The 20835-nt window shown below is 35.3% G+C and overlaps 2 protein-coding genes and 2 long non-coding RNA genes across 4 annotated transcripts; all 4 read left to right on the top strand.

The window, feature by feature from the left end:
• The first annotated feature begins 16 nt into the window (after positions 1 to 16).
• LOC123208878 (probable serine/threonine-protein kinase At1g54610) lies at positions 17 to 5967 on the top strand. The gene is made up of 8 exons (XM_044626496.1): positions 17 to 427; positions 632 to 1075; positions 1357 to 1641; positions 1761 to 2078; positions 2391 to 2618; positions 3942 to 4042; positions 4769 to 4886; positions 5380 to 5967. Exons 2-8 carry the CDS (start codon positions 704 to 706, stop codon positions 5716 to 5718), a joined length of 1761 nt encoding a protein of 586 aa, XP_044482431.1. The 5' UTR covers positions 17 to 427; positions 632 to 703; the 3' UTR covers positions 5719 to 5967.
• A 939-nt stretch (positions 5968 to 6906) lies between these two features.
• Positions 6907 to 16488, top strand: LOC123209329 (protein HASTY 1). The gene is made up of 22 exons (XM_044627315.1): positions 6907 to 7192; positions 7827 to 7928; positions 8493 to 8636; positions 8746 to 8826; positions 8913 to 8982; positions 9598 to 9668; positions 9742 to 9905; positions 9997 to 10068; positions 10164 to 10407; positions 11149 to 11211; positions 11312 to 11596; positions 12136 to 12249; positions 12386 to 12512; positions 12593 to 12762; positions 12859 to 12960; positions 13448 to 13551; positions 13637 to 13931; positions 14075 to 14319; positions 14724 to 15227; positions 15361 to 15655; positions 15760 to 15943; positions 16125 to 16488. Exons 1-22 carry the CDS (start codon positions 7079 to 7081, stop codon positions 16202 to 16204), a joined length of 3630 nt encoding a protein of 1209 aa, XP_044483250.1. The 5' UTR covers positions 6907 to 7078; the 3' UTR covers positions 16205 to 16488.
• A 439-nt stretch (positions 16489 to 16927) lies between these two features.
• LOC123204356 lies at positions 16928 to 17974 on the top strand. Its single transcript, XR_006499492.1, has 2 exons — positions 16928 to 17463; positions 17736 to 17974. It is a non-coding gene; the product is annotated as an uncharacterized LOC123204356 (long non-coding RNA).
• A 1475-nt stretch (positions 17975 to 19449) lies between these two features.
• Positions 19450 to 20200, top strand: LOC123208809. The gene is made up of 2 exons (XR_006500825.1): positions 19450 to 19856; positions 19984 to 20200. It is a non-coding gene; the product is annotated as an uncharacterized LOC123208809 (long non-coding RNA).
• The last annotated feature ends 635 nt before the right edge of the window (positions 20201 to 20835 follow it).

Genomic DNA, 20835 nt, shown 5'->3' with positions numbered 1-20835 from the left:
GTGAGCGTAAATTGAGGAAGTAAATCCAAGGGCTGAGGGCTGAGATGATGGGGAGAGAGAGAGAGGAAGAGAGGTGTTTGACCAATGAAAAGCAGAGCTCTTAATGACATTAACAAAACAGCAACCGATCTGCCCTCAAGTCTACAGTTTTGTTCCATTTCTTGTCTCAAGGACAAACACCAGCATATTCACTTCTAAACAACCTCTCTATCATCTTTCCTTTGCTTTAACTCTCAGATTCAATCAATAAATCAAACTCTCTCTCCTTCTCTTTCACTTGTGTTTCAATCACTTTTTTTTCACTTTTCTCTCTCTCTCGCTTGGTATATTTAGCTTTCAACAAGTATATTCTTTGGGGTTCTTTGATTTATATTTGTTTTTCATTTTAGATCATATTGACTTTCAAGATACCAACTGGGTTCTTCAGGTACGCTTTATAGGGTTTATGATTTGCATGTTTCTTTGATATATTTATTTGTTTATTTATTTATTTTATAGTTTTGATTATCCCGAGCTGTTAGTTTTGCACCTTTTTTCTTTTAAGATCATGTAGTGAAAAGGCTTGGCGTATTTTTTTAAATTATTTTGGTGTAGAATTGTTACTTATAGTTACAATTTGTTTGATTCGTAGTTGTTTCTCGCTGATTGGAGATGAACCCACATAGAATATGGTGAGAAATGATGTTATTTATTAGATTCAGAGATGGGGTGTGTTTTGGGGAGAGAGGTATCCTCAGGCATCGTATCTGAATCTAAGGAGGTTAAAAAATTGAATATTGAATCTAATAACAATGGGAAGGAAGATGTCGTTGCAGCGAAAAAGATTGATTCTCAGGCTGTAGAGGTTCAAAATGATGAGGCCAACCAGAAGGAGGAGAAAGTGGTTGATGGGGAGAAAAAACCAAGGGGGGTGAGGAGAAGGTCAAAGCCAAACCCAAGGTTGAGTAATCCACCTAAGCATTTGCGGGGTGAGCAGGTGGCGGCTGGTTGGCCATCATGGCTTACAGGGGTTTGTGGAGAGGCACTTAATGGGTGGATTCCGCGAAGGGCAGATTCGTTTGAGAAAATTGATAAGGTTGGTCATTTGTTCCTTTCAGAATTAGAATTGTTGTCAATTTGTTTCAGAGTTACAAGTAAAAAGTTTATGGGCCATGTTAAGTGAGATGGAAGCATTGCAAAGTTTCCATCTTTAATGTCTATCACAAATGATGTGACAATGATAATTTATTTCAAAGAAGATGGGCATATTATGATGAGACAAAATGGCTCTTGATTCTTTCTTTCATTTACTATTCTATTAATGTTTTTGAAGTTGATGTTTGTCTTTGAATCTTGATTTCTCCTTACTGATGGTAGATTGGGCAAGGAACTTATAGCAATGTGTACAAGGCTAAAGATATGTTAACCGGTAAAATTGTTGCACTAAAGAAAGTTCGCTTTGACAATTTGGAACCTGAGAGTGTGAGATTTATGGCTAGAGAGATTCTCATATTGAGGAAATTGGATCATCCAAATGTTGTGAAGTTGGAAGGATTAGTGACTTCAAGGATGTCGTGTAGTTTGTACCTGGTATTTCAATATATGGAGCATGATTTGGCTGGACTTGCTGCGAGCCCAGAAGTGAAGTTCACAGAGCCACAGGTTAGCCATAGCTTTTATCAAATCTGAAGTTGAAGAACATTGTCTACATTTCTTTGGTGGTTGTTAGGTACAAAGAATCATGGTGCTTTGCTTGACAACTAAACTTTATTTCCTCGTAGGTTAAATGTTACATGCATCAACTGCTATCAGGACTTGAGCACTGTCACAACAATGGTGTTCTTCATCGGGACATTAAAGGGTCAAATCTTCTAATTGATGATGGTGGAGTACTTAAAATTGCTGATTTTGGTTTGGCATCTTTTTTTGATCCAAACCATAAGCATCCCATGACTAGTCGAGTGGTTACACTATGGTATCGGCCTCCAGAGCTGCTTCTTGGGGCCACTGACTATGGTGTTGGTGTGGATCTCTGGAGTGCTGGTTGCATTTTGGCTGAGCTATTGGCTGGCAAGCCCATTATGCCTGGTCGTACGGAGGTAACTAAACTTTCAGTTTTTCTGTGTTCTACTCTTTTCTTCATTTATATTATGTTGTTCAATGTACATATCTGAAGACTTTGGCTTATTTTGAGTATCTCCTTAGACTTTGTAATTTTTAAGAACTTGAAGAGATAAAATAATGAGGCAATGACATAGGCAAGGACCAAGCATTCTGCTTATATGAATACTGTTGGCAATAGCTTTTGTCAAGCTCTATAGTCTACTGGATGTAGGTTATGTTAAAGTTTATGATAGGAAACATCAATTACCATTTTCACCTCTATTTACAGTATCTTTTACGCTATGTAGGTAGAGCAGCTACATAAAATATATAAGCTATGTGGTTCACCTTCGGATGATTACTGGAAAAAGTCTAAGTTGCCAAATGCAACCTTATTTAAGCCACGAGAGCCTTACAAAAGAATCATACGAGAGACATTTAAAGATTTTCCTCCATCCTCGCTGCCTTTGATTGAAACACTTCTTGCAATTGACCCGGCAGAACGTCAGACAGCCACAGCTGCATTAAGAAGCGAAGTAAGTGTTTACATTCTGTTTTTCTAGTCATTTGGTTTTAAATTTTACACGCATTACTGAACAATAGATTTTTTTATAGTACAACTTTAATAAGCCTGAATATTATTTGAAGTGTTTTTTTAAACATATAATAGGTGTATGATAGGTATTTGTGGACTTCCCAAGGTGAAATAAAGTACTTCCAACTGAAAATTGACTTGAGTGTGAATGCATAGAGTCTCCTGCTTGATTGCAATGAGAAATTTTTAATAAGTGAACTAGAAACGGCATCACGCAAGTCTACTAAGGATATATGGCATTTTATGCTCTAATGCTTTCATCACCTGTTAGATAAAACATGGCTTTAAAACCCACATTGGATCGGCTGGTTCAACGAGTTTGACTGGGACCCATTGGTGGTGACAATACTGGGTGACGTTTCAATGGCTTTAGCCATTGGACCATATTGAACCGTGGTCCCACTAGAAAACTTGCATCGAGTTGCCAGTGAATCACTGATTTAAGGTGTTAATAAATGATGAGATTGACGCCAAAAATGAATCAAATGATGAGATTGACGTTAGGAGGAGCTAAAAATGATGATCTCGTCATTGGAAGGAGCTTCCGGAGAGGATTGTGACGACTTGGGTTTTTTTCACCTCTCACTTCTTTTGTTTTCTTTTTGGCAAATATCACTTTGGTCCTTACACAAAATGAAACGAGAAGATCACCCCTAAGTATTTATCAGTTTGACTCTCAAACAAAAAAAATTGACAAAAACCACCCTTAACATGTTACTGGTCCAACCACCGAATTGGCCGGTTGGACTGGTCGTTGACCCAGTCAGACCCTTGAACAGGTCAAAGCCTGGGTTAGGTATTAATATATTGAAGTAGAACCGTGGTGGTATTTGAGTGGGATCCTATTAAACAATGAATACTTAACCATAAATATAATCAAAAATCATTTTAAATTAGTTACTGCCTTAATTGACCTGTAACAGTAGAAACCATACTGGCTTATAGAGTCCATCCAGGTGTAACAGTGCAGTTTTACCACTCGTTAACTCTACTACTGTGTCTGTGTTGAATTGAGAGAAATAGTTCTAGGTTGTTCCGATTCGAGCTTGACATGAAACTAAGGTTTCTGTATCAAATATTGAAACATGAACAATATGAATGAAAGTGTCTATAGTCTATCTAAATCTTTGAACTAGTCTTGGGAGCATGAGGCACACACTTTTGCTAGACTGCTTGTTTGCATTTGCATTTCGTAAGAAATCTTTTTTAAAAATGTGCCTTCAAATGTCCACTTTTCCATGATCATTTTGTCATCCTTGTGCAGTTCTTCACCACGGAACCATTTGCTTGTGAACCTTCTAGTCTCCCAAAATATCCCCCCAGTAAGGAGATGGATGCTAAACGACGAGATGATGAAGCTAGGAGGTAAGTGCTATTTACTTAACCTTCAATACACAATTGTTTCTTGAAGGTCTTATTCTGAAAATTTGTGCATAGTGATTATAGTGTAGTGCTTTGAACTTGTTAGATCATCAGAACCCTTGATAAAGGTTGTAATAATGTCACTTGCGTAGCCTTATTGTCCTTTGCTTAAGAGAGGGGAGAGGTTGTAAAATCAGAAGCTGGTGGTGGGGTGGAGTTCCACTTTTTAATAACTTACATGATTCCTCGATAATCACATCTCAACCCCACTGAAATGTTTTATATATACACATATTTTTTTGGCTTTATAGGTCTTTTATCTGTTTTTTAATGGATGGGCTGTATTAATGTCAAATATGATAAGAGCCAGATTGACATTGAATTCTGAGTGCATTAGCTATTGGAGGTTAAGCTGCTGTTTTTTGAACTCATTTGATTATGGCAACTGCATTGGCTTCAAATTTTCTGTATTATACTTGATTTCCAAGGCATTTTAGCATATTTCTCCATTCAGTTTGTCAATACCCTTGATTCAGACAATGAGTGCATTATTAAGGTTCTGTTCTGGGAAATTCTCTTCAACAGTTTGATTTGATCTTTGCTGTGTTACTTATATGTCCCATTTATATTTATACTCTGCTTCTTTCGACAAACTCAATATCAGCAAGCTAGCTATCTGTCACATATTGTGAGTCATAATCAGCATGTTCCTTTCCTTTGATTTTGCAGACTAAGAGCTGCCAGTAAAGCCCAAGGCGATGGTGCAAAGAAGACACGAACACGTGATCGTCCTGCTCGAGCTTTCCCTGCTCCAGAGGCCAATGCAGAACTTCAATCTAATCTTGATGTATGTCCTGTTGCTTGCTTCTATCAAATATCAATATCTTCTATGTTTAGGTATTGTTGTTGGTCAGAAAGTTACTGGAAACTGTATCTTGGTGCAATGCTCTGTGCTTTCTTCCAAGTCTTTTTCAGCTGTTATCTGGTTGTTACTACATAAGATAGGGTGGTAAATGGTGAATCTTACTTTGTTCAGAAGCTTCATGCTTGCTATAAATTTCAGCAGCTAAATATTTGGAAGTTCATGCTGTCAATGCTGAATGACTCAGGGAGTGCATGGCATTGAAATTTTGAACTTGTTTTGATTTCGGGTAGGGTCAAAGATTGTGAAGAATCAATTGAGCTTCAAACTAGCTGTAGGATTCTTTCATGAATTTGATAAAATGGCTTAGTTTTGATTCTTTGCCACTCTTAACGGCTTAGTTTCATTGTATTTTGGTTCTACTTCAGAAGTTTACACATATGTTAATTTACTGGTTTTTTTTTTTTTTCTGAAACAGCGGAGGCGCATGATCACGCATGCAAATGCAAAGAGCAAGAGTGAAAAGTTCCCTCCACCACATCAGGATGGAGCACTCGGTTTCCCCTTGGGATCATCACGTCATATGGACGCTTCCTTCGTTCCTCCAGATGTCCCATTCAGCACCACCTCATTCAATTACTCCAAAGAACCTATCCAAACTTGGTCAGGCCCATTGGATGACTCTGCTAGTGTCGGCAATCCAAGGCGAAGGAAGCATGCTGCAGTCAATTCACAAGATCCATCAAAACCTCCTAGTGGAACAGTAAAAGAAAAAAGTAACACTTCTCGACTTAAAGGAAAGAAAAGCATTATTTAAACTTTCTTGTGTATACATCAAGAATATTTGACTGCATTCGCCAACAGAGTTTCATAAGAGTCTCATGATGCTGAGTGTATGAATTGAGCCTGGTTTCTTCTTCCATACAAGAGTGAAATTGCTTGGTTAAATAGTGTATTGAGGGGTGAAATTTAATTTTTACATACCATTTTGTTTCCTGTGTCCGAAAGATGCACAAGCTTCTGTTCTATTTGTTTGGATAGTGAAAGTTCTGCACTGTTATGTACATTTTGATTTGTCATGCAAAACTTTTGGGCACATTGCAAGAATGATGAAAACACAGCCTTTGTGACAGGATACCCACATTGGAACATAATTATTATTTGCCATATCCAAGAGAATCTTATCTTATTTAGGTTGAGATCTTGATTAATTAACACATCGTTGTCTTGTCAGCAGCAATGCTGATGAAGCTTGTCGGAGACTCTCACTAGGCTTAGTAAAATGGAAATATCATACCAATTTAGTTTTAAATATTTAATTAAAAATTTAAATGATATATAATTATCCTTAAAGTCATTTAATCATATCATATCATTTAAATAGTTAACTAAGTATTCAGCACATATAGTTTTACCATAATAAATTTGAGGATACACTGTTTGGGCAAGAGGATGGTTAATGTGTGAAGAAAATTAGTAGCTTATGCAAGAAGGGTAGAAGGGGATGGTGTTTGGGCAAGATAGTGGTCAATGTTTAAAGAAAATTCGCAGCTTATGCAAGAAGGGTAAAAGGGAAGCCATTTTAGTTGTGCAAGAAAATATCAATTTTAATTTGTTAAAATTTTGACCATTAAGAAGGATACCACTGATTTGTAGACCTGGCAAAAGCCTCACTGAAATATCTTTTAGTAAGATAACTTACCCGAAAGAAATATTTTTTAAAATATGTGAACGTATAAAATGAGAATGTAATAACTTAGCAAATACTCAATAAATGGTATAATAATTATTATAATTTTCTAATTTTTAATATCAAAAAAACTTTAATATATATTGATTATAAATTTATATAATTAATTTTAAATTAAAAATAAAATAAGACATTAGCATGATCTAAATTATTATCATTATTCATAAAATATACAGAAGGTTTTATTTGGTTAAAAAAGAAAATAATATTTTAACAAGGAAATAATTATCTCTGATTGCTTATTTGGAATTGGAAGGCAGGCAATTTAAAACCTCTTCCAAGTTCCAACCAAAAAAGTTGTTGTTTTAAGAAGAGGAACACATTGCTGTAGCATTTTGCGCTCTCTCTCTCTTTAACGAAGACTTCACAATTAACTTAATCGCGGAGCAAAGAGAATCAAACCCATTTGAACATCGGGGCAGTGTAGATGGCGGATGCTAATAATAACCTAGCAAGTAATGTGGCTGCAGCAGTTGCTGCTGCCCTTGGTTGGAACTCAACTCCTGAAGCTCGCAAAGCCGCCGTCTCTTACCTTGAATCCGTACTTCTATTCTCTTTATGTGTCTGCATGTTTCTTTACAATCTGTTCGTTCGGTTGATGTTTATAACTTATTAAAATTTGATTTTAAAGGCTAATGCGTGGTAAATTTGGGAACTTTATGGAGTGATGCAGTAAAAGGGTACCTGGAAAATTTTTTTTGTGATGATAAAGTTTGAAGTTTTTAATGGCATAGGATAATTTGAACTGTTAAAAAGTGGGAAAGTTTGTGAACTCTTTGTGGTTGTGATTTGGTTTCTTTTCAGGTTTACTAATTTTTTTGAGGAAATGGATATTGCGATGTTATTGTACTTTCTATTGCAAAAACTTATTGGTTTTTGTGAATTCAGCATCTTAAATGGGGTAACCTCGTGTAATTTGAGGAGGGATGAGTGGTTTGATTCAGTTCAGGCTTTAAACAAAAGAGTATTAGTGATCAAACTGTTAAATTCAGTATTATACATTTATGTTTTCAAAATATAGCAATGCTTTGTTGTTGGTTTTATATATCACTTTGCTACTTTGTCCTAATTTAGAGTTTTTAGTTCCAAACATGCTTTGAGATTGAACTATTATTCCATTACAGAAGAGGTGAAATTGTAACTGTGCTCCTTATATGTTTATCTGTTATTTGCAGGTCAAAACTGGAGATATACGGTTTTTGGCTAGCACATCATTCCTTCTAGTAAAAAAGGATTGGTCAACTGAAATCCGATTGCATGCATTTAAAATGCTCCAGGTTCATGTTGAAAACAAAATTTTCTGACTATACTGTTGATGTAACTCATACAATATGATTGGAAATGATATTTTTTCTGAAATGTTATGTTATAAAGATCATCTTTGAGGTGCTATAGATTAAGTCATCTGACTTCCGAGTGCATGAATTTAAAATGCTCCATTGACAGTTTTACTCGAATTAGCATATCTCCTAGGAAAGAAACATGCTTAACCGGTCATCGTAAACAATATTTGTAAATAACTTATGATACAGATTCAATGTTTTTATCAACGTTCTAAGTAATTTCAGTTAGTGAACTGAAAATTCTTATCAATATTGGTGCATATCTATGGTTCGGAAATTAGATTCAGGCTGATCATAATTCTGATCACTTTGCAACCATGATAATGCAAATTTGGATTCTAAAGAATTTGTAATGATGGTTTTGTTGTGAAACTCCCAATGCCTGTTTGAATTCCATGTAATAAAGTTTTATTTCTTAATTTTCTGCTATATATTATTAGTGTTTAATTTTGAGGATAAACTTAGTGGCTTGACTGTACCATATGTACCTTTCTGCAGCATTTGGTCCGATTACGGTGGGAGGAATTGAACCCTACAGAACGTAGGGACTTTTCAAAAGTTTCAGTCAAGTTAATGTCTGAGATTTCAGATCCCTGTGAAGAATGGGCTTTGAAAAGTCAGACAGCTGCCCTTGTTGCTGAGGTTTTCATCACTCTGCTCTTAACTTTTGTTTAAGCTCTTTTTTATTTTAATTTATTTTAATGATGTCAGTTTCCTGGTTGCAGCACTCATTTGTTTTGCTCTTTAACAGATAGTTAGAAGAGAAGGCATAAATCTCTGGCAAGAGCTGTTTCCGTCTCTAGTTTCTTTATCCAGCAAGGGTCCCATACAAGTATCTAACTTATCCTGCTTTGCAGCAATTATTTGGCTTTCTTACTCTTAATAGGTAGTTGTACTGATCTTTTCCTTTTGTATTAGGCTGAGTTGGTTTCAATGATGCTAAGGTGGCTTCCTGAAGATATTACAGTTCACAATGAAGATCTGGAAGGTTTGTGGTGAATTCCTTGGTTCTTTAGTGTGTGTGCTCAGAATGAGTATTATGTACTTTAGAAACTCTTAAGCACTTCAAATGCTATGTTTCTATGGACATCTGAATCCAAATGATAAGTAATGTGTAGAATTTCCTAAATTTAATTAGAGTTTGTAAGTAATGCCTGATTGGTTAAGAGATAGACAAGTATAGAAATGAAAACTTGAAGAAACAGCACAGTGCTTTCCTTCTTTGTGTTTTGTCAGTCAATGATGGGGAACAAAAATTTGGGATCAATATGTTTTTAATAACTTCTATTGTCAGCCACTCTGCTTTGCCATCCTATTTGAGATGATTGACAATGAAGGTGTAAAATCACCCTCTTTCATCTTCAATCCTTTCCTGTTTCCATTATACCAAATAAAGGAAAGGTGTCATTAACAATCCCTTCCTCATCCTCCTACTGTCCTCTGATCAAGCTAGCCTTGGTTTAGTGGGTTTTCTTTCTTTATCAGCTTTCTTTTGTCAGTCATACTTTTGTTCTTGTTAAGTATATTTCTTGGAAACTTTAACTTCTTTTGAGATTAGTGGTGTTGTTTCTGTCACTTACACTGATTCTGAATGGATAATCAGGAGATCGACGTAGACTGCTTTTGCGGGGGCTCACTCAATCTTTGCCTGAAATTTTGCCTTTATTGTACACTGTATGTCTCATTTTTTGTTGTGCTACAAGTTAGTTGTTTTAGCATTGTCATGATGCTGGAATTCTTGATACAGTTACTGGAAAGGCACTTTGGAGCTACATTAAGTGAAGTTGGTAGGCAACAATTAGATGGTGCAAAGCAGCATGCAGCTGCAGTAACAGCTACTTTGAATGCTGTAAACGCATATGCTGAATGGGTTCCTTTGCCTGATCTTGCTAAATACGGCATCATTCATGGGTATAATAACCTTTCTTGCAGTTCCCATAGGGTCTAATTTCAAATTGTTGGGATTGATTGGCTTCTTACTTTTTCCACTGTCTTTCATCAGGTGTGGTTTCTTACTTTCTTCTCCTGACTTTCGTCTTCATGCTTGTGAATTTTTTAAACTTGTTTCACCAAGGTAAATATGTTGTTTAATCTCTTATTTATTTTGAATATCTTTTCGCTGGAAGAAACTTCCCATGACTGTTTTTAACTTCTAATTGTGAATTGCAGAAAGAGACCTTTTGATGCTTCTTCTTCAACTTCTGAATTTGATTCTGCAATGCGCAATGTCTTTCAGATCCTGATGAATGTCTCAGGGGAATTTTTACATAGATCTGGAACAAATGCTGGGGTTATAGATGAAAGTGAGTTTGAGTTTGCAGAATATATATGTGAGAGCATGGTATCTTTGGGTTCTACAAACTTGCAATGTATTGCTGGTGATGATGCTAAACTTGCTATTTACCTACAACAGGTAATTCCTGTGGGCTAGCGTCCTTTAATATGACCTAAAGCTGATTTGGCATTCAATTTCAAGGCTTTGAATTGAAATTAAGTCCTTTGATCTTCTGTATAATTGGTTTCATCCTTATTGTAGGTAATTTCACTCTTGATGCATGATCACCATGGACATTTTTCTGCTATTTATCATTCCTTCTTCGTTGATGCAAAGTCAGTAGGAACTCCCATCTATTTATTTGGTGTCTTAACCCTTAATAACTTAGTTGCATAGCAGATGTTTTAAGGCTAAAACATGCAACTACTTTATACGGTTTAAATATCCATTTTTAAAATAGCTTTTAAATATTTTTAATGTGAACTTTACATTCGAATATTTTATTACCTAGACTATATATTTCACTAGTGTTGCACATGCTGTAGAACCCTCCCTGTTATAAAAGGGAGGAAAAAGGAAGTTAGTTTATGCACGTTTTTGCTTATGAAATTGCCTATGCAACATGTTTGATTTGAATCTAATTTTCATTTGGGCACTATATGGCTTTATTTTCTTTAAATTTTGAAGTTCTGGTAATATTTTTTATCACTGAGTTTGATATGGGCTGCATTTGCACAATCATCAGCAGTCTACAATCTGACTCTGTTTGCAGTGCATGAATAGATTGTTCAGTATTTCTTTGATCCTTTTATCTTCTTATAAGTTCTTTGCAAGAATAATGATTGAATTATGCAATTTACCTTTCTGATATCCATCCAGATGCTAGGGTATTTTCAACATTTGAAGCTAGCCCTTCATTTCCAATCCCTTTTCTTTTGGCTGGTATGCAAGAATTGTTACTAAATGTTTCCCACTTTTGGTGACATGTTGAATAGCATGTAACTGTTGTTTAACATCTTTTATGTTTGTTTGCTTTTTGTAGGGACTAATGAGAGATTTGATGTCAAAACCTAAAGCACTATCATCTGGAGATGGGTCAGCAGCTAATAATACAGACTCTGGTTCTGGCCAGGTTGATAATGAAAAGAGAAAGATTTTAAGTTTTATGAATGATGATATCTGTAGTGCAATTCTCGACATATCTTTCCAGCGCATGCTTAAGAGAGAAAAAGTTCTTCCTGAAGCAACCCTTACCCTGGGGCCTCTGGAGTTGTGGAGTGATGATTTTGAAGGCAAGGGCGATTTCGGCCAGTATCGTTCTAGGCTGGTATATTTTACATTGACCTGAACTCAGATGCTTTTGTTCTACATGTCTTATTCTGATATCCTTTCTTGTTTGGGCCATGGATCATGATATCCATGCTTCTGTGGACTGGTTTTACCAGTTTATTTCATATGAATTGAAAGTACCTCCAATGTCACCAAAGGGAGATAATGAAGTATCCTTGGAATTTTGCCCACATATGTTCATTTCATTGATTAATGTTATAACTGCATCTTATAAAAATGGTTACTTATAGGGTTCATCATTGTTTTGAAATAGAGTGACAAAAGTAAAAATATAATATTTGTGCATACATGTATAACATTCTAGTCATCTCATATTAATTTTTTTTTTCTACCCTTCCTCAGTTAGAATCCATTGACCTTGTTAAACTTGAATATACTAAAGTGCTATGTGTATCATAGTTACAACCTAATAATAATCAGATATTTGAGACTAGGAAGTCAGTTTGTGTATCATACACTTGCTGTCTCAGTTATACTTTGCATATATTTCTTTTCCTGATAATTCTCTTGATGCAGTTGGAGCTGGTCAAATTTGTTGCCTCTAGCAAGCCTCTAATAGCTGGTGTTAAAGTTTCTGAAAGAGTTTTTGCAATCATTCAAAGTCTCTTAAGTTCTCCAACACCTGCTCAGGTTTGATTAAAATGCTTATTACGGAATTGATAATTGGGTGCCTAATCATTCACATTCCAAGCTGTGGAGGATGTATCATTTGCTATTACTTCATGCTTATTTCTTTGTTATTAAAACACTTCTTTATGATATTCAGGATTTAGCTGTGATGGAAAGCATGCAATCAGCTCTAGAAAATGTTGTAAGTGCAGTTTTTGATGGAACAAATGAAGTTGGTGGGTCCACCTCCGAAGTTCATATTGCCCTGTGCAGAATATTTGAAGGTTTTTTAGTGATTTATATTTCTCTTACATTTAGATCTTATTTATTATGATCTGCTGAAAAACTCTAGTTGCATTTGTAGGTTTACTTCAGCAACTTCTTTCATTGAAGTGGACTGAGCCACCCCTGGTGGAAGCTCTCGGGCACTATTTAATTGCATTGGGCCCCTTTTTGAAATATTTTCCAGATGCAGTTGGGAGTGTCATCAACAAACTGTTTGAGCTTCTAACTTCACTTCCTTTTGTTGTTAAGGTTATCTCCCATTTTCTATTGTCATTTTTAATTATCGTATCTTACAAAGAGAATCTAAATATTCCTGATGTTACTAACCATATGTTTGCTTGACAGGATCCTGTAACAAGTAGGGCACGGCATGCAAGATTACAGATTTGTACGTCATTTATTAGAATGGCCAAAGCTGCTGATAAAAGTGTTCTCCCTCACATGAAGGTGATTTCTTCTTTTATTGCCAAAATAGTGACACATACTATTTGGGTATGGAACTTATCCGGTTACTTGTAAATTAAAGATGGAAATTAATCTGAGTAGGAGATGGTTGACATGTAACTGTAGGCCAAGTCCTGGTGGGACTGAACAAAAGCAATGAAACTTGTTAATGCATATGCTACCAGAAGGTTGTTAGTCCAGTTCTGTTTTTTTTCACAACTAAATGTGGATTGAGCTAATTGCTCTTTTACTTTCTTATAATGAAACTGATGGTTTAGTATCTTGGTTGGGACGGAGATAATTGTGTTTTACAAAAAGAGAAATCGCTGTCTATTCTTAGTGAAATTGATTATCGAAATTTATTATATTATATTTCCCCCTAACCATGATGTAGTAAATCCTTTTGTCATCAGATGTCTGCCTTTGATTGAAGAACCTAAGATTTTCAGAGAGATTTCATCATATTTACTTTATTGAATTTTCTATGAAGGGAATCGCTGACACCATGGCATATTTGCAAAAAGAAGGTTGTTTGCTTCGTGGTGAGCATAATCTTCTAGGGGAAGCATTTCTTGTTATGGCTTCTGCTGCTGGGTAAATTGCTCAATTACCATGGATCAACGTTATATTTTGTTTTTTAAAATTCTTAGTGTTTGCAAAAACTATTGACTTGGTGCAGGACTCAGCAGCAGCAAGAAGTTTTGGCCTGGTTACTTGAACCTTTGAGCCAACAATGGGCACAGCTAGAGTGGCAAAATAATTACTTGTCTGATCCACTAGGTTTTGTTCGCTTGTGCTCTGACAGATCATTAATGTGGTCACTTTTTCACACTCTGACATTCTTTGAGAAGGCACTTAAAAGAAGTGGAACTAGAAAGGGCAGTATGAATTTACAGAACAACTCAGCTGAAAGTTCAAATTTTCTTCATCCAATGGCTTCTCATCTTTCATGGATGCTACCTCCTCTCCTGAAAGTATGTATTTTGCTTTCATGTTCTGATCATCTTGAGTTTTCTCATTCATATTGCTCATATCATGATTTGTAATTTAAGAACCTTCTTGCTGTGACATCATCACCCTAAGCACAATGTAGTAAGCCTGTTTTGTTAATCTGCAGCTCCTTCGTGCTATACATTCCATTTGGTCTCCATCTGTACATCAAATATTGCCTGCAGAGGTAAAAACTGCAATGACCATGAGTGATGTTGAGCGGTCCAGCCTTCTTGGGGGAGGTAATCCTAAACTGTCGAAGGGTGCCTTAACTTTTACAGATGGATCCCAGTTGGAGACTAGTTGGGAAGGATATGGAGAGCCTAATGAATCTGATATACGAAATTGGTTAAAGGGTGTCAGAGACAGCGGGTAAGTACGGTTTTGGGTTTGTCCTGTGGCATGGAACTGGATTTTTTTTGTCTAATTTAGTGTTCTGTGTACTGTTTTTTCTTCAATTGAAAAAGGGTATTAAATTAAGATGTAGAAGAATGGGGAGGAAAGCATTGCCTTCTGAGAAATACTATATGTCGGGGAGACGAAGGAACTAAAACGGTCATAAGAGCCAAAAGAACCATAGTATTTACAACTCCAAGTGTATATCATTTATGTATATTTTGCCCTCGCAGTACATTAAGGATTTGTGATCGGATTAGTAAGAAGCAAATGGTAGCCTTGGAGTCAAAATATTGAAGTTGTTGTATATCCACTATGTATTTCCTGTCCTTTTTGTTGCTGTATTCCTTTTTTCCCAATTTAATGGATGATAATTTCAGGTATAATGTGCTGGGTCTGTCAGCAACCATTGGAGATCCATTTTTCAAATCTTTGGATTTCGATTCTGTTGCTGTGGCACTGATGGAGAATGTACAGTCAATGGAATTCAGGCATATAAGGCAACTTGTTCATTCTGTGTTAATATACATGGTTAAATTTTGTCCTCCTGATATGTGGGAGGCCTGGCTGAAAAAGTTGCTGCACCCATTATTTCTCCACTGTCAACAAGCTCTTTGCTGCTCATGGTCCAGCCTTCTGCATGAAGGTAGAGCAAAGGTTCCAGATTTCCATGGGATTGTTGCTGGGTCTGACCTGAAAGTGGAAGTAATAGAGGAGAAACTACTTCGAGACCTAACTCGTGAGATATGTTCACTCATGTCTATAATGGCTTCTTCAGGATTAAATACGGGGCTTCCGTCTTTAGAGCAGTCAGGGCAATTCACCCGTGTAGACATGTTGTCTCTGAAAGATTTGGATTCCTTTGCATCAAGTTCCATGATTGGGTATGTGGCAGGCTTCCTGCTTCTATGAAAAGTAACCTTTTTCTTTTGCTTTATGGTTGTATGTTTACATTCTTTGTTTGTCATACTCTGCCATAAACACTAATTTTTACTAAATGTTGTAATCCATTTACAGGTTCCTTTTGAAACACAAAGAACTTGCCCTTCCAGCTTTGCAGATTTCCATACAAGCTTTCACATGGACAGATGGTGAAGCTGTGACAAAAGTTTCTTCCTTCTGTGCTGCTGTGATTGTTCTGGCTATATCATCAAATAATCAGGAGCTTCAACAGTTCGTTTCAAAAGATCTGTTTTCTGCAGCTATCCAAGGTTTGACCCTTGAGTCAAATGCTGTTATCAGCGCTGATCTGGTTGGTCTCTGTCGCGAAATATTCGTATATCTATGTGATAGAGATCCAGCTCCAAGGCAGGTTAGTCATAATATCTCATGTTTCAGAAAGTTTGCATAAAATATAAAGCAGGAATTTGGGATTTAGCCAAGGCATTGATGGATGTCTTTGTTTGATTTTTCCAGGTTCTGCTCTCCCTTCCATGTATTACCCCACAAGATTTGCATGCTTTTGAAGATGCCTTATCGAAGACATCTAGCCCAAAGGAGCAAAAACAACATATGAAGAGTCTGCTGTTGTTAGGCACTGGGAACCAGTTAAAGGCACTTGCTGCTCAGAAAAGTGTTAATGTTATAACAAATGTTTCAGGTAATCACCCTTTCATTATAATTTTCACATATTTTGTGCCTAAAGCTGTTGCTAATTCTCATCTGTAGCTTAAGGCCCACTTTCAACATATAATTAGTTTTCCGTCATGTGTACATTCTGCTATTCTGATAAGCAGTTAAAAGCTTATATATTTACTTGGCTTGTTTTACTCTATTTACAGCAAGGCTGCGCAGCTCGGTCAATGTTCCAGAAACTAGAATTGAAGGGGGGGAAACCATGGGATTGGAAGCCATTTTCTGAAGGATTCTCTTAGTTTGGCAGAGTTTTACAGAGATGAATTACACCAAGGAGTTATTTGACAGATATACTGAGGTAAAAGGCATCTTTTTTCGGCCATAGCCTACAGAGGTTGTGAACGAGTTCACCCTCTTAGGCTACCTCAAAATGTAATTTTGAGTAAATACATATAATTCTTATACTCTTTTCTTTTTATCACGGAAATGAGGTTTGTACATGAACATGTATCTCTTGTCTCTCATTGGCAGTTTAATACCAGTCTTGCACACCTTTTTATTGTTTTTAAAGTTCTTTTCTTTCAAGTTTCACCTTGCTATCTCCAATAAAGAAGCTTCAGTTTTTTGTTTGGGGTAAAATCTAAAGCTGACTCATGTTCATAAGGTGGCCAATATGGTACTGTTAAAGTATCGTGGAATGAGACTTGTAAGGATGGTGGTTTAGTTACACATCACCTACCTATTCTCTCGTCTTAAAAGTGACCTTTGAAAGATGGAAAATGCAATATACTACTTTGGTCTTGTAGTTATTTTGATAGCTGATGATTGGTAGTAGTAAAGCAAATCCATAAAATGCAAAAGATCAATGCTATATAAATTTAGTTTTAAGTACCTAATTGATTACCCAGATGAATTGTCATTATATAATTAGATATTATTTTATCTTTATTTTAAAATCGTTCAATAATAGAATGATACATTATATAAATGTTTAATTATGTACTTAAAATTGGTGCACATAGTTTTATTAAATACAAAATATGATATAACATTTTTATTCAACCAAAACAGCCTGGAAAGTGAAAGTCTTCAATGCAAATGTGAACAATAAGCCTCAAAAATCGACGCATGTTGAACTGAGAGACACAGCAACCTTGAATGGTAGTTGTTACAGTAGACTTGCAGTTGGAAAGTGTTTGATGCCAAGACTTCTTTGAGAGTTAGGAACAACGCGACAAACTTGGTGGATGCTTCTGGATTAACCAAAAACTTTCCCTCATGGGACTCTCTGTACCATTCTCGAAAAGCAGTAATATTTTCTCTTTATATACACATTAGCAGCAAGAGAAGAGAGAGCTTGTGACTTGTGAGAGAAGCTTGAGGGTATTTTGTTAACTGTGTTTTTCTAGGAGTGTTTCAAAGAGACTGCTAGCAAGTAATGGGACCAGGAGGACCAGGAGGACCGCCAGGGTGGGGTCCACCCCCGCCTGGCCCTGGCGGACCTCCGGGATTATTCGGCGGCTTTTGTGACGTAATTGGTTCATGGTAAGTAGTATATGATTTTGATTTTCTTCTAGTAGTGAAGTATTTTATTCATTTAGTATTTCATGGCAAAGTGAACATAAAGCTTTAGGCAGTTCATAGAGGAAATAAAAAATGAAGGTAAATCAATTTATTCACTTAATTTTAATGGTTGTTTATATTTTCATGGCCAGCATCATAATTCAGACATCATAAATTTAGGGGGAAAAGATGAAAATAGATTTTATCTTAATTTTGTTTTATTTTATTTAAGCCCATTTTGTTGATTTTGGTAGCTTGAACTTTCTGTGCTGTTGCTGGTTGCTGCAAGACTGCTTTGGGGGCCCAGGAGGGCCCCCAGGCCCTCCGGGTTTCGGCCCGCCACCTCCATGATTGGACTGGCACTGTCCATGCACAGTGTTCATTGTTGTCTTAATTTATGTTATCTAAATAATAATGTAAGTTGTTGAGACTCTTGTATCTTGTTACTTAATTATGATTTTATGATATTAAGGTTATGATTTTAATAATAAAAGCTTAATCCATTTATGAAATTCAAAAAAAATGAGTATAGATGTGACAACTGAAATTTAATAATACAGAAACTTGGTTTTACGACCATTGAAAACATGATTATTTTACGATTCGGTTTGATGGAATTCTTCGTTAAAAAAAATTGAAAACATGAATAATAATACAATAAATTTTTCACAAAATTAAAGAAAATACGAGAATTATCAAAATCCAATCGATAATTCACCTATGTTTCCGTGGAAACACAATTCTTATTTTCTTCAATTCCAACCTTAAATAATTATATTAACACTGGCATTTTATCACAAAATTTTACGGTATAACAAAGAAACAACAATAAGTAAATTTCTTTGCCATTTTGTAGTGTCTTTAAAATGGGTAACATTGACATTTACATCATTAGTATGACAATTTTTCTTTATTTTGATGACTCACCATTGTTGAATTTGGCATTGCTAATTTGGATATACAAGACCCCAGGTAACTTGGAGAGTTGGAAGAAGTTGAAGTTAATATCATTTGTATCATTTCTAAACTTCTCTCACTTTTCTGCCATAACTCTTTTAAGACTCAGAAAATCATATGGCTTGTTTATGATCATCAATCACAGGAGAAAGAATAATTCAAGCATTATTAAGATAATGTGACATTATTAAACAAATCTTCCGTCGACAAAACACAAAATAGATGTTGGGTATATGTTTGTATTTTATATCGTTTAAAGATAAAAGATGAAACTAATTAAATAACTATTAATACACGTTTTGATTGTAAAATTCAGAAATAAAATTATAATAAATTATGAATCAAAATAGATAATATTTTAACAGTAAATTAAATTATTAAATCAAAGATATTATAAATAATATAAGAGTTGTTTCGCATCGTCTCGAAAAGATGTTGGGCATGTGGGATTAGTTGATTATCTTGATGTAATATCAACCCTTTACAAAATGGTTATTTTATTATATCCATAATAAAATTGTTTTGATTATAAAAGCATTAAGATTATAGCACAATGTATTAAGCAAAACCAATGACATATGAAAGAAAGAAAAGTGATCGATTTTGATGGAAATCTCCAGCTAATAGGTAAGGCCCATTGCTTTAATTACATATTCAATTTGCCCACGTACCTTCACTTTCACGTTAAGGGATGTCGGCAAGTTTTCTTAACTAGCAATATTTAACAATAATAAAATTATGTGCATAATTTATATATATAATTTTATATATAATTAATGATATATTATCATATGATGTGATGATGTGTCTAGGTTATATATAAAGTTATGTATATTATTTATGCATATAATATTACTTTATTTACAAAGTAATAAAATTATGTATAAATAACGATGTGTTATCATATGATTAGATATTATTTAATCTTTAATTTTTAATTATTTAATCATATGATAATATATTTTATTTATATACAAAATTATGCATATAACAGTGCTGATTTACTAAATATGAAAGCATGGGCAATATTTCTACGCGGAAATTTATGATCGTTGAACATTAGTTACAGTAATGTATGTCCAACTTACAAGTCTTCCATTATCCGTATTTCAACAAACTCAACAAGACTTTACTTACTAGTCAAAGACTTCCTTGGACACTTGAAGGATCCTTAATCCTTAAGCCATTAGGGCAAGGTCTCCACTTCACTTTCTTCCACCTTTAAATACAACAACTCTACATTTTCTTCATCCCATTGCTACTCCTTTTTCCAAGCATTGCAAGAGAGTTTTAGATACAAAGAAATATTAAGAAATGCCGCCACCAGGTTGGGGACCACCGCCACCAGGAGGAGGGCCACCGGGTTTTGGTTGCTTTGATTTCCTTTGTGGTGGACTTTGCCGCCTTCTTTCTTCATGGTAAGTTCATCGCAATATTCTATGTGATCATGTAACGTAATGCTAGCGACTTCATCAAGTTAAATTGAGTTACATAATTTATTTTTATTTTTGTTTTTTTGGGTTAATTTTTGTATTTTGTTCGCAGTTTGTATGTGCTGTGCTGCTGCTGCATATTTGAGAGCTGTTGTGGGCCGATGTTTGGTGGGCCTCCTGGGCCACCACCATTCTGAAAACTTCATTTCCAGCCGCTTTTATCTTCTCGTGTTTGTGTTAGATGTGTTGATGCATAATGTATGGTGATGTTGATGCTCATCAACTTTACCTTAAAAAAGTTTAAAATGGAGTCTTGCAGTTTCTTTTTATCTTCTTCACTTTAGCTTATTGTTCATCCTTTTTCAAGCAACCCATGTTCAAAATCTTCAATTTCTTTTATCTTTTCTACATAAAATCACTTCATATATCTATGTAATGCCCAACTCCAATCAGATTTCAATTCTCTACATTAACAGTGTCTTGAAGTTGTGGATAAGATGAACAATTAAGCCCTGACTCATTCAAATAAAGAAATACTGGTGACTGATGGATGTATCTTTCATCAAATCTTTATTAAAAAACTGTGAGCGAAACGGAAGCTGCCTAAAACCATGCACATAAAAACAAGGAACCGTGTAGTAAAACAACGAGATGCTTCAGGGAATTGAAAATAAGCATAGGTCCAAATTGCACGCAGATTCAGCATTGCAACTTAATCATCAACTATTCTAATGACAAATTTACTGTATTTCTGGATTCTATAGCTATGTCTGTCAGTTAAAAGAAAATTGGTTTATAGAAATAAAATTAATATATCCCATCACAAATGCAGCAAAAGCTCAAGAATAAAGAGTGTTTCAAAACCTGTTAACTTAACTGGTTTGACATTGAGAAAATCATAAACCAAACACCAGTTTAAAGATTAACTAATTTTGAATCAAACAAAAAGTAATTTTTGATTAAT

Source organism: Mangifera indica, chromosome 2 (assembly GCF_011075055.1).
Source record: "Mangifera indica cultivar Alphonso chromosome 2, CATAS_Mindica_2.1, whole genome shotgun sequence".
Lineage (NCBI taxonomy): Eukaryota > Viridiplantae > Streptophyta > Magnoliopsida > Sapindales > Anacardiaceae > Mangifera > Mangifera indica.
Note: the sequence above shows the minus strand (reverse complement) of the source record. Positions and strands in the feature narration are given on the sequence as shown.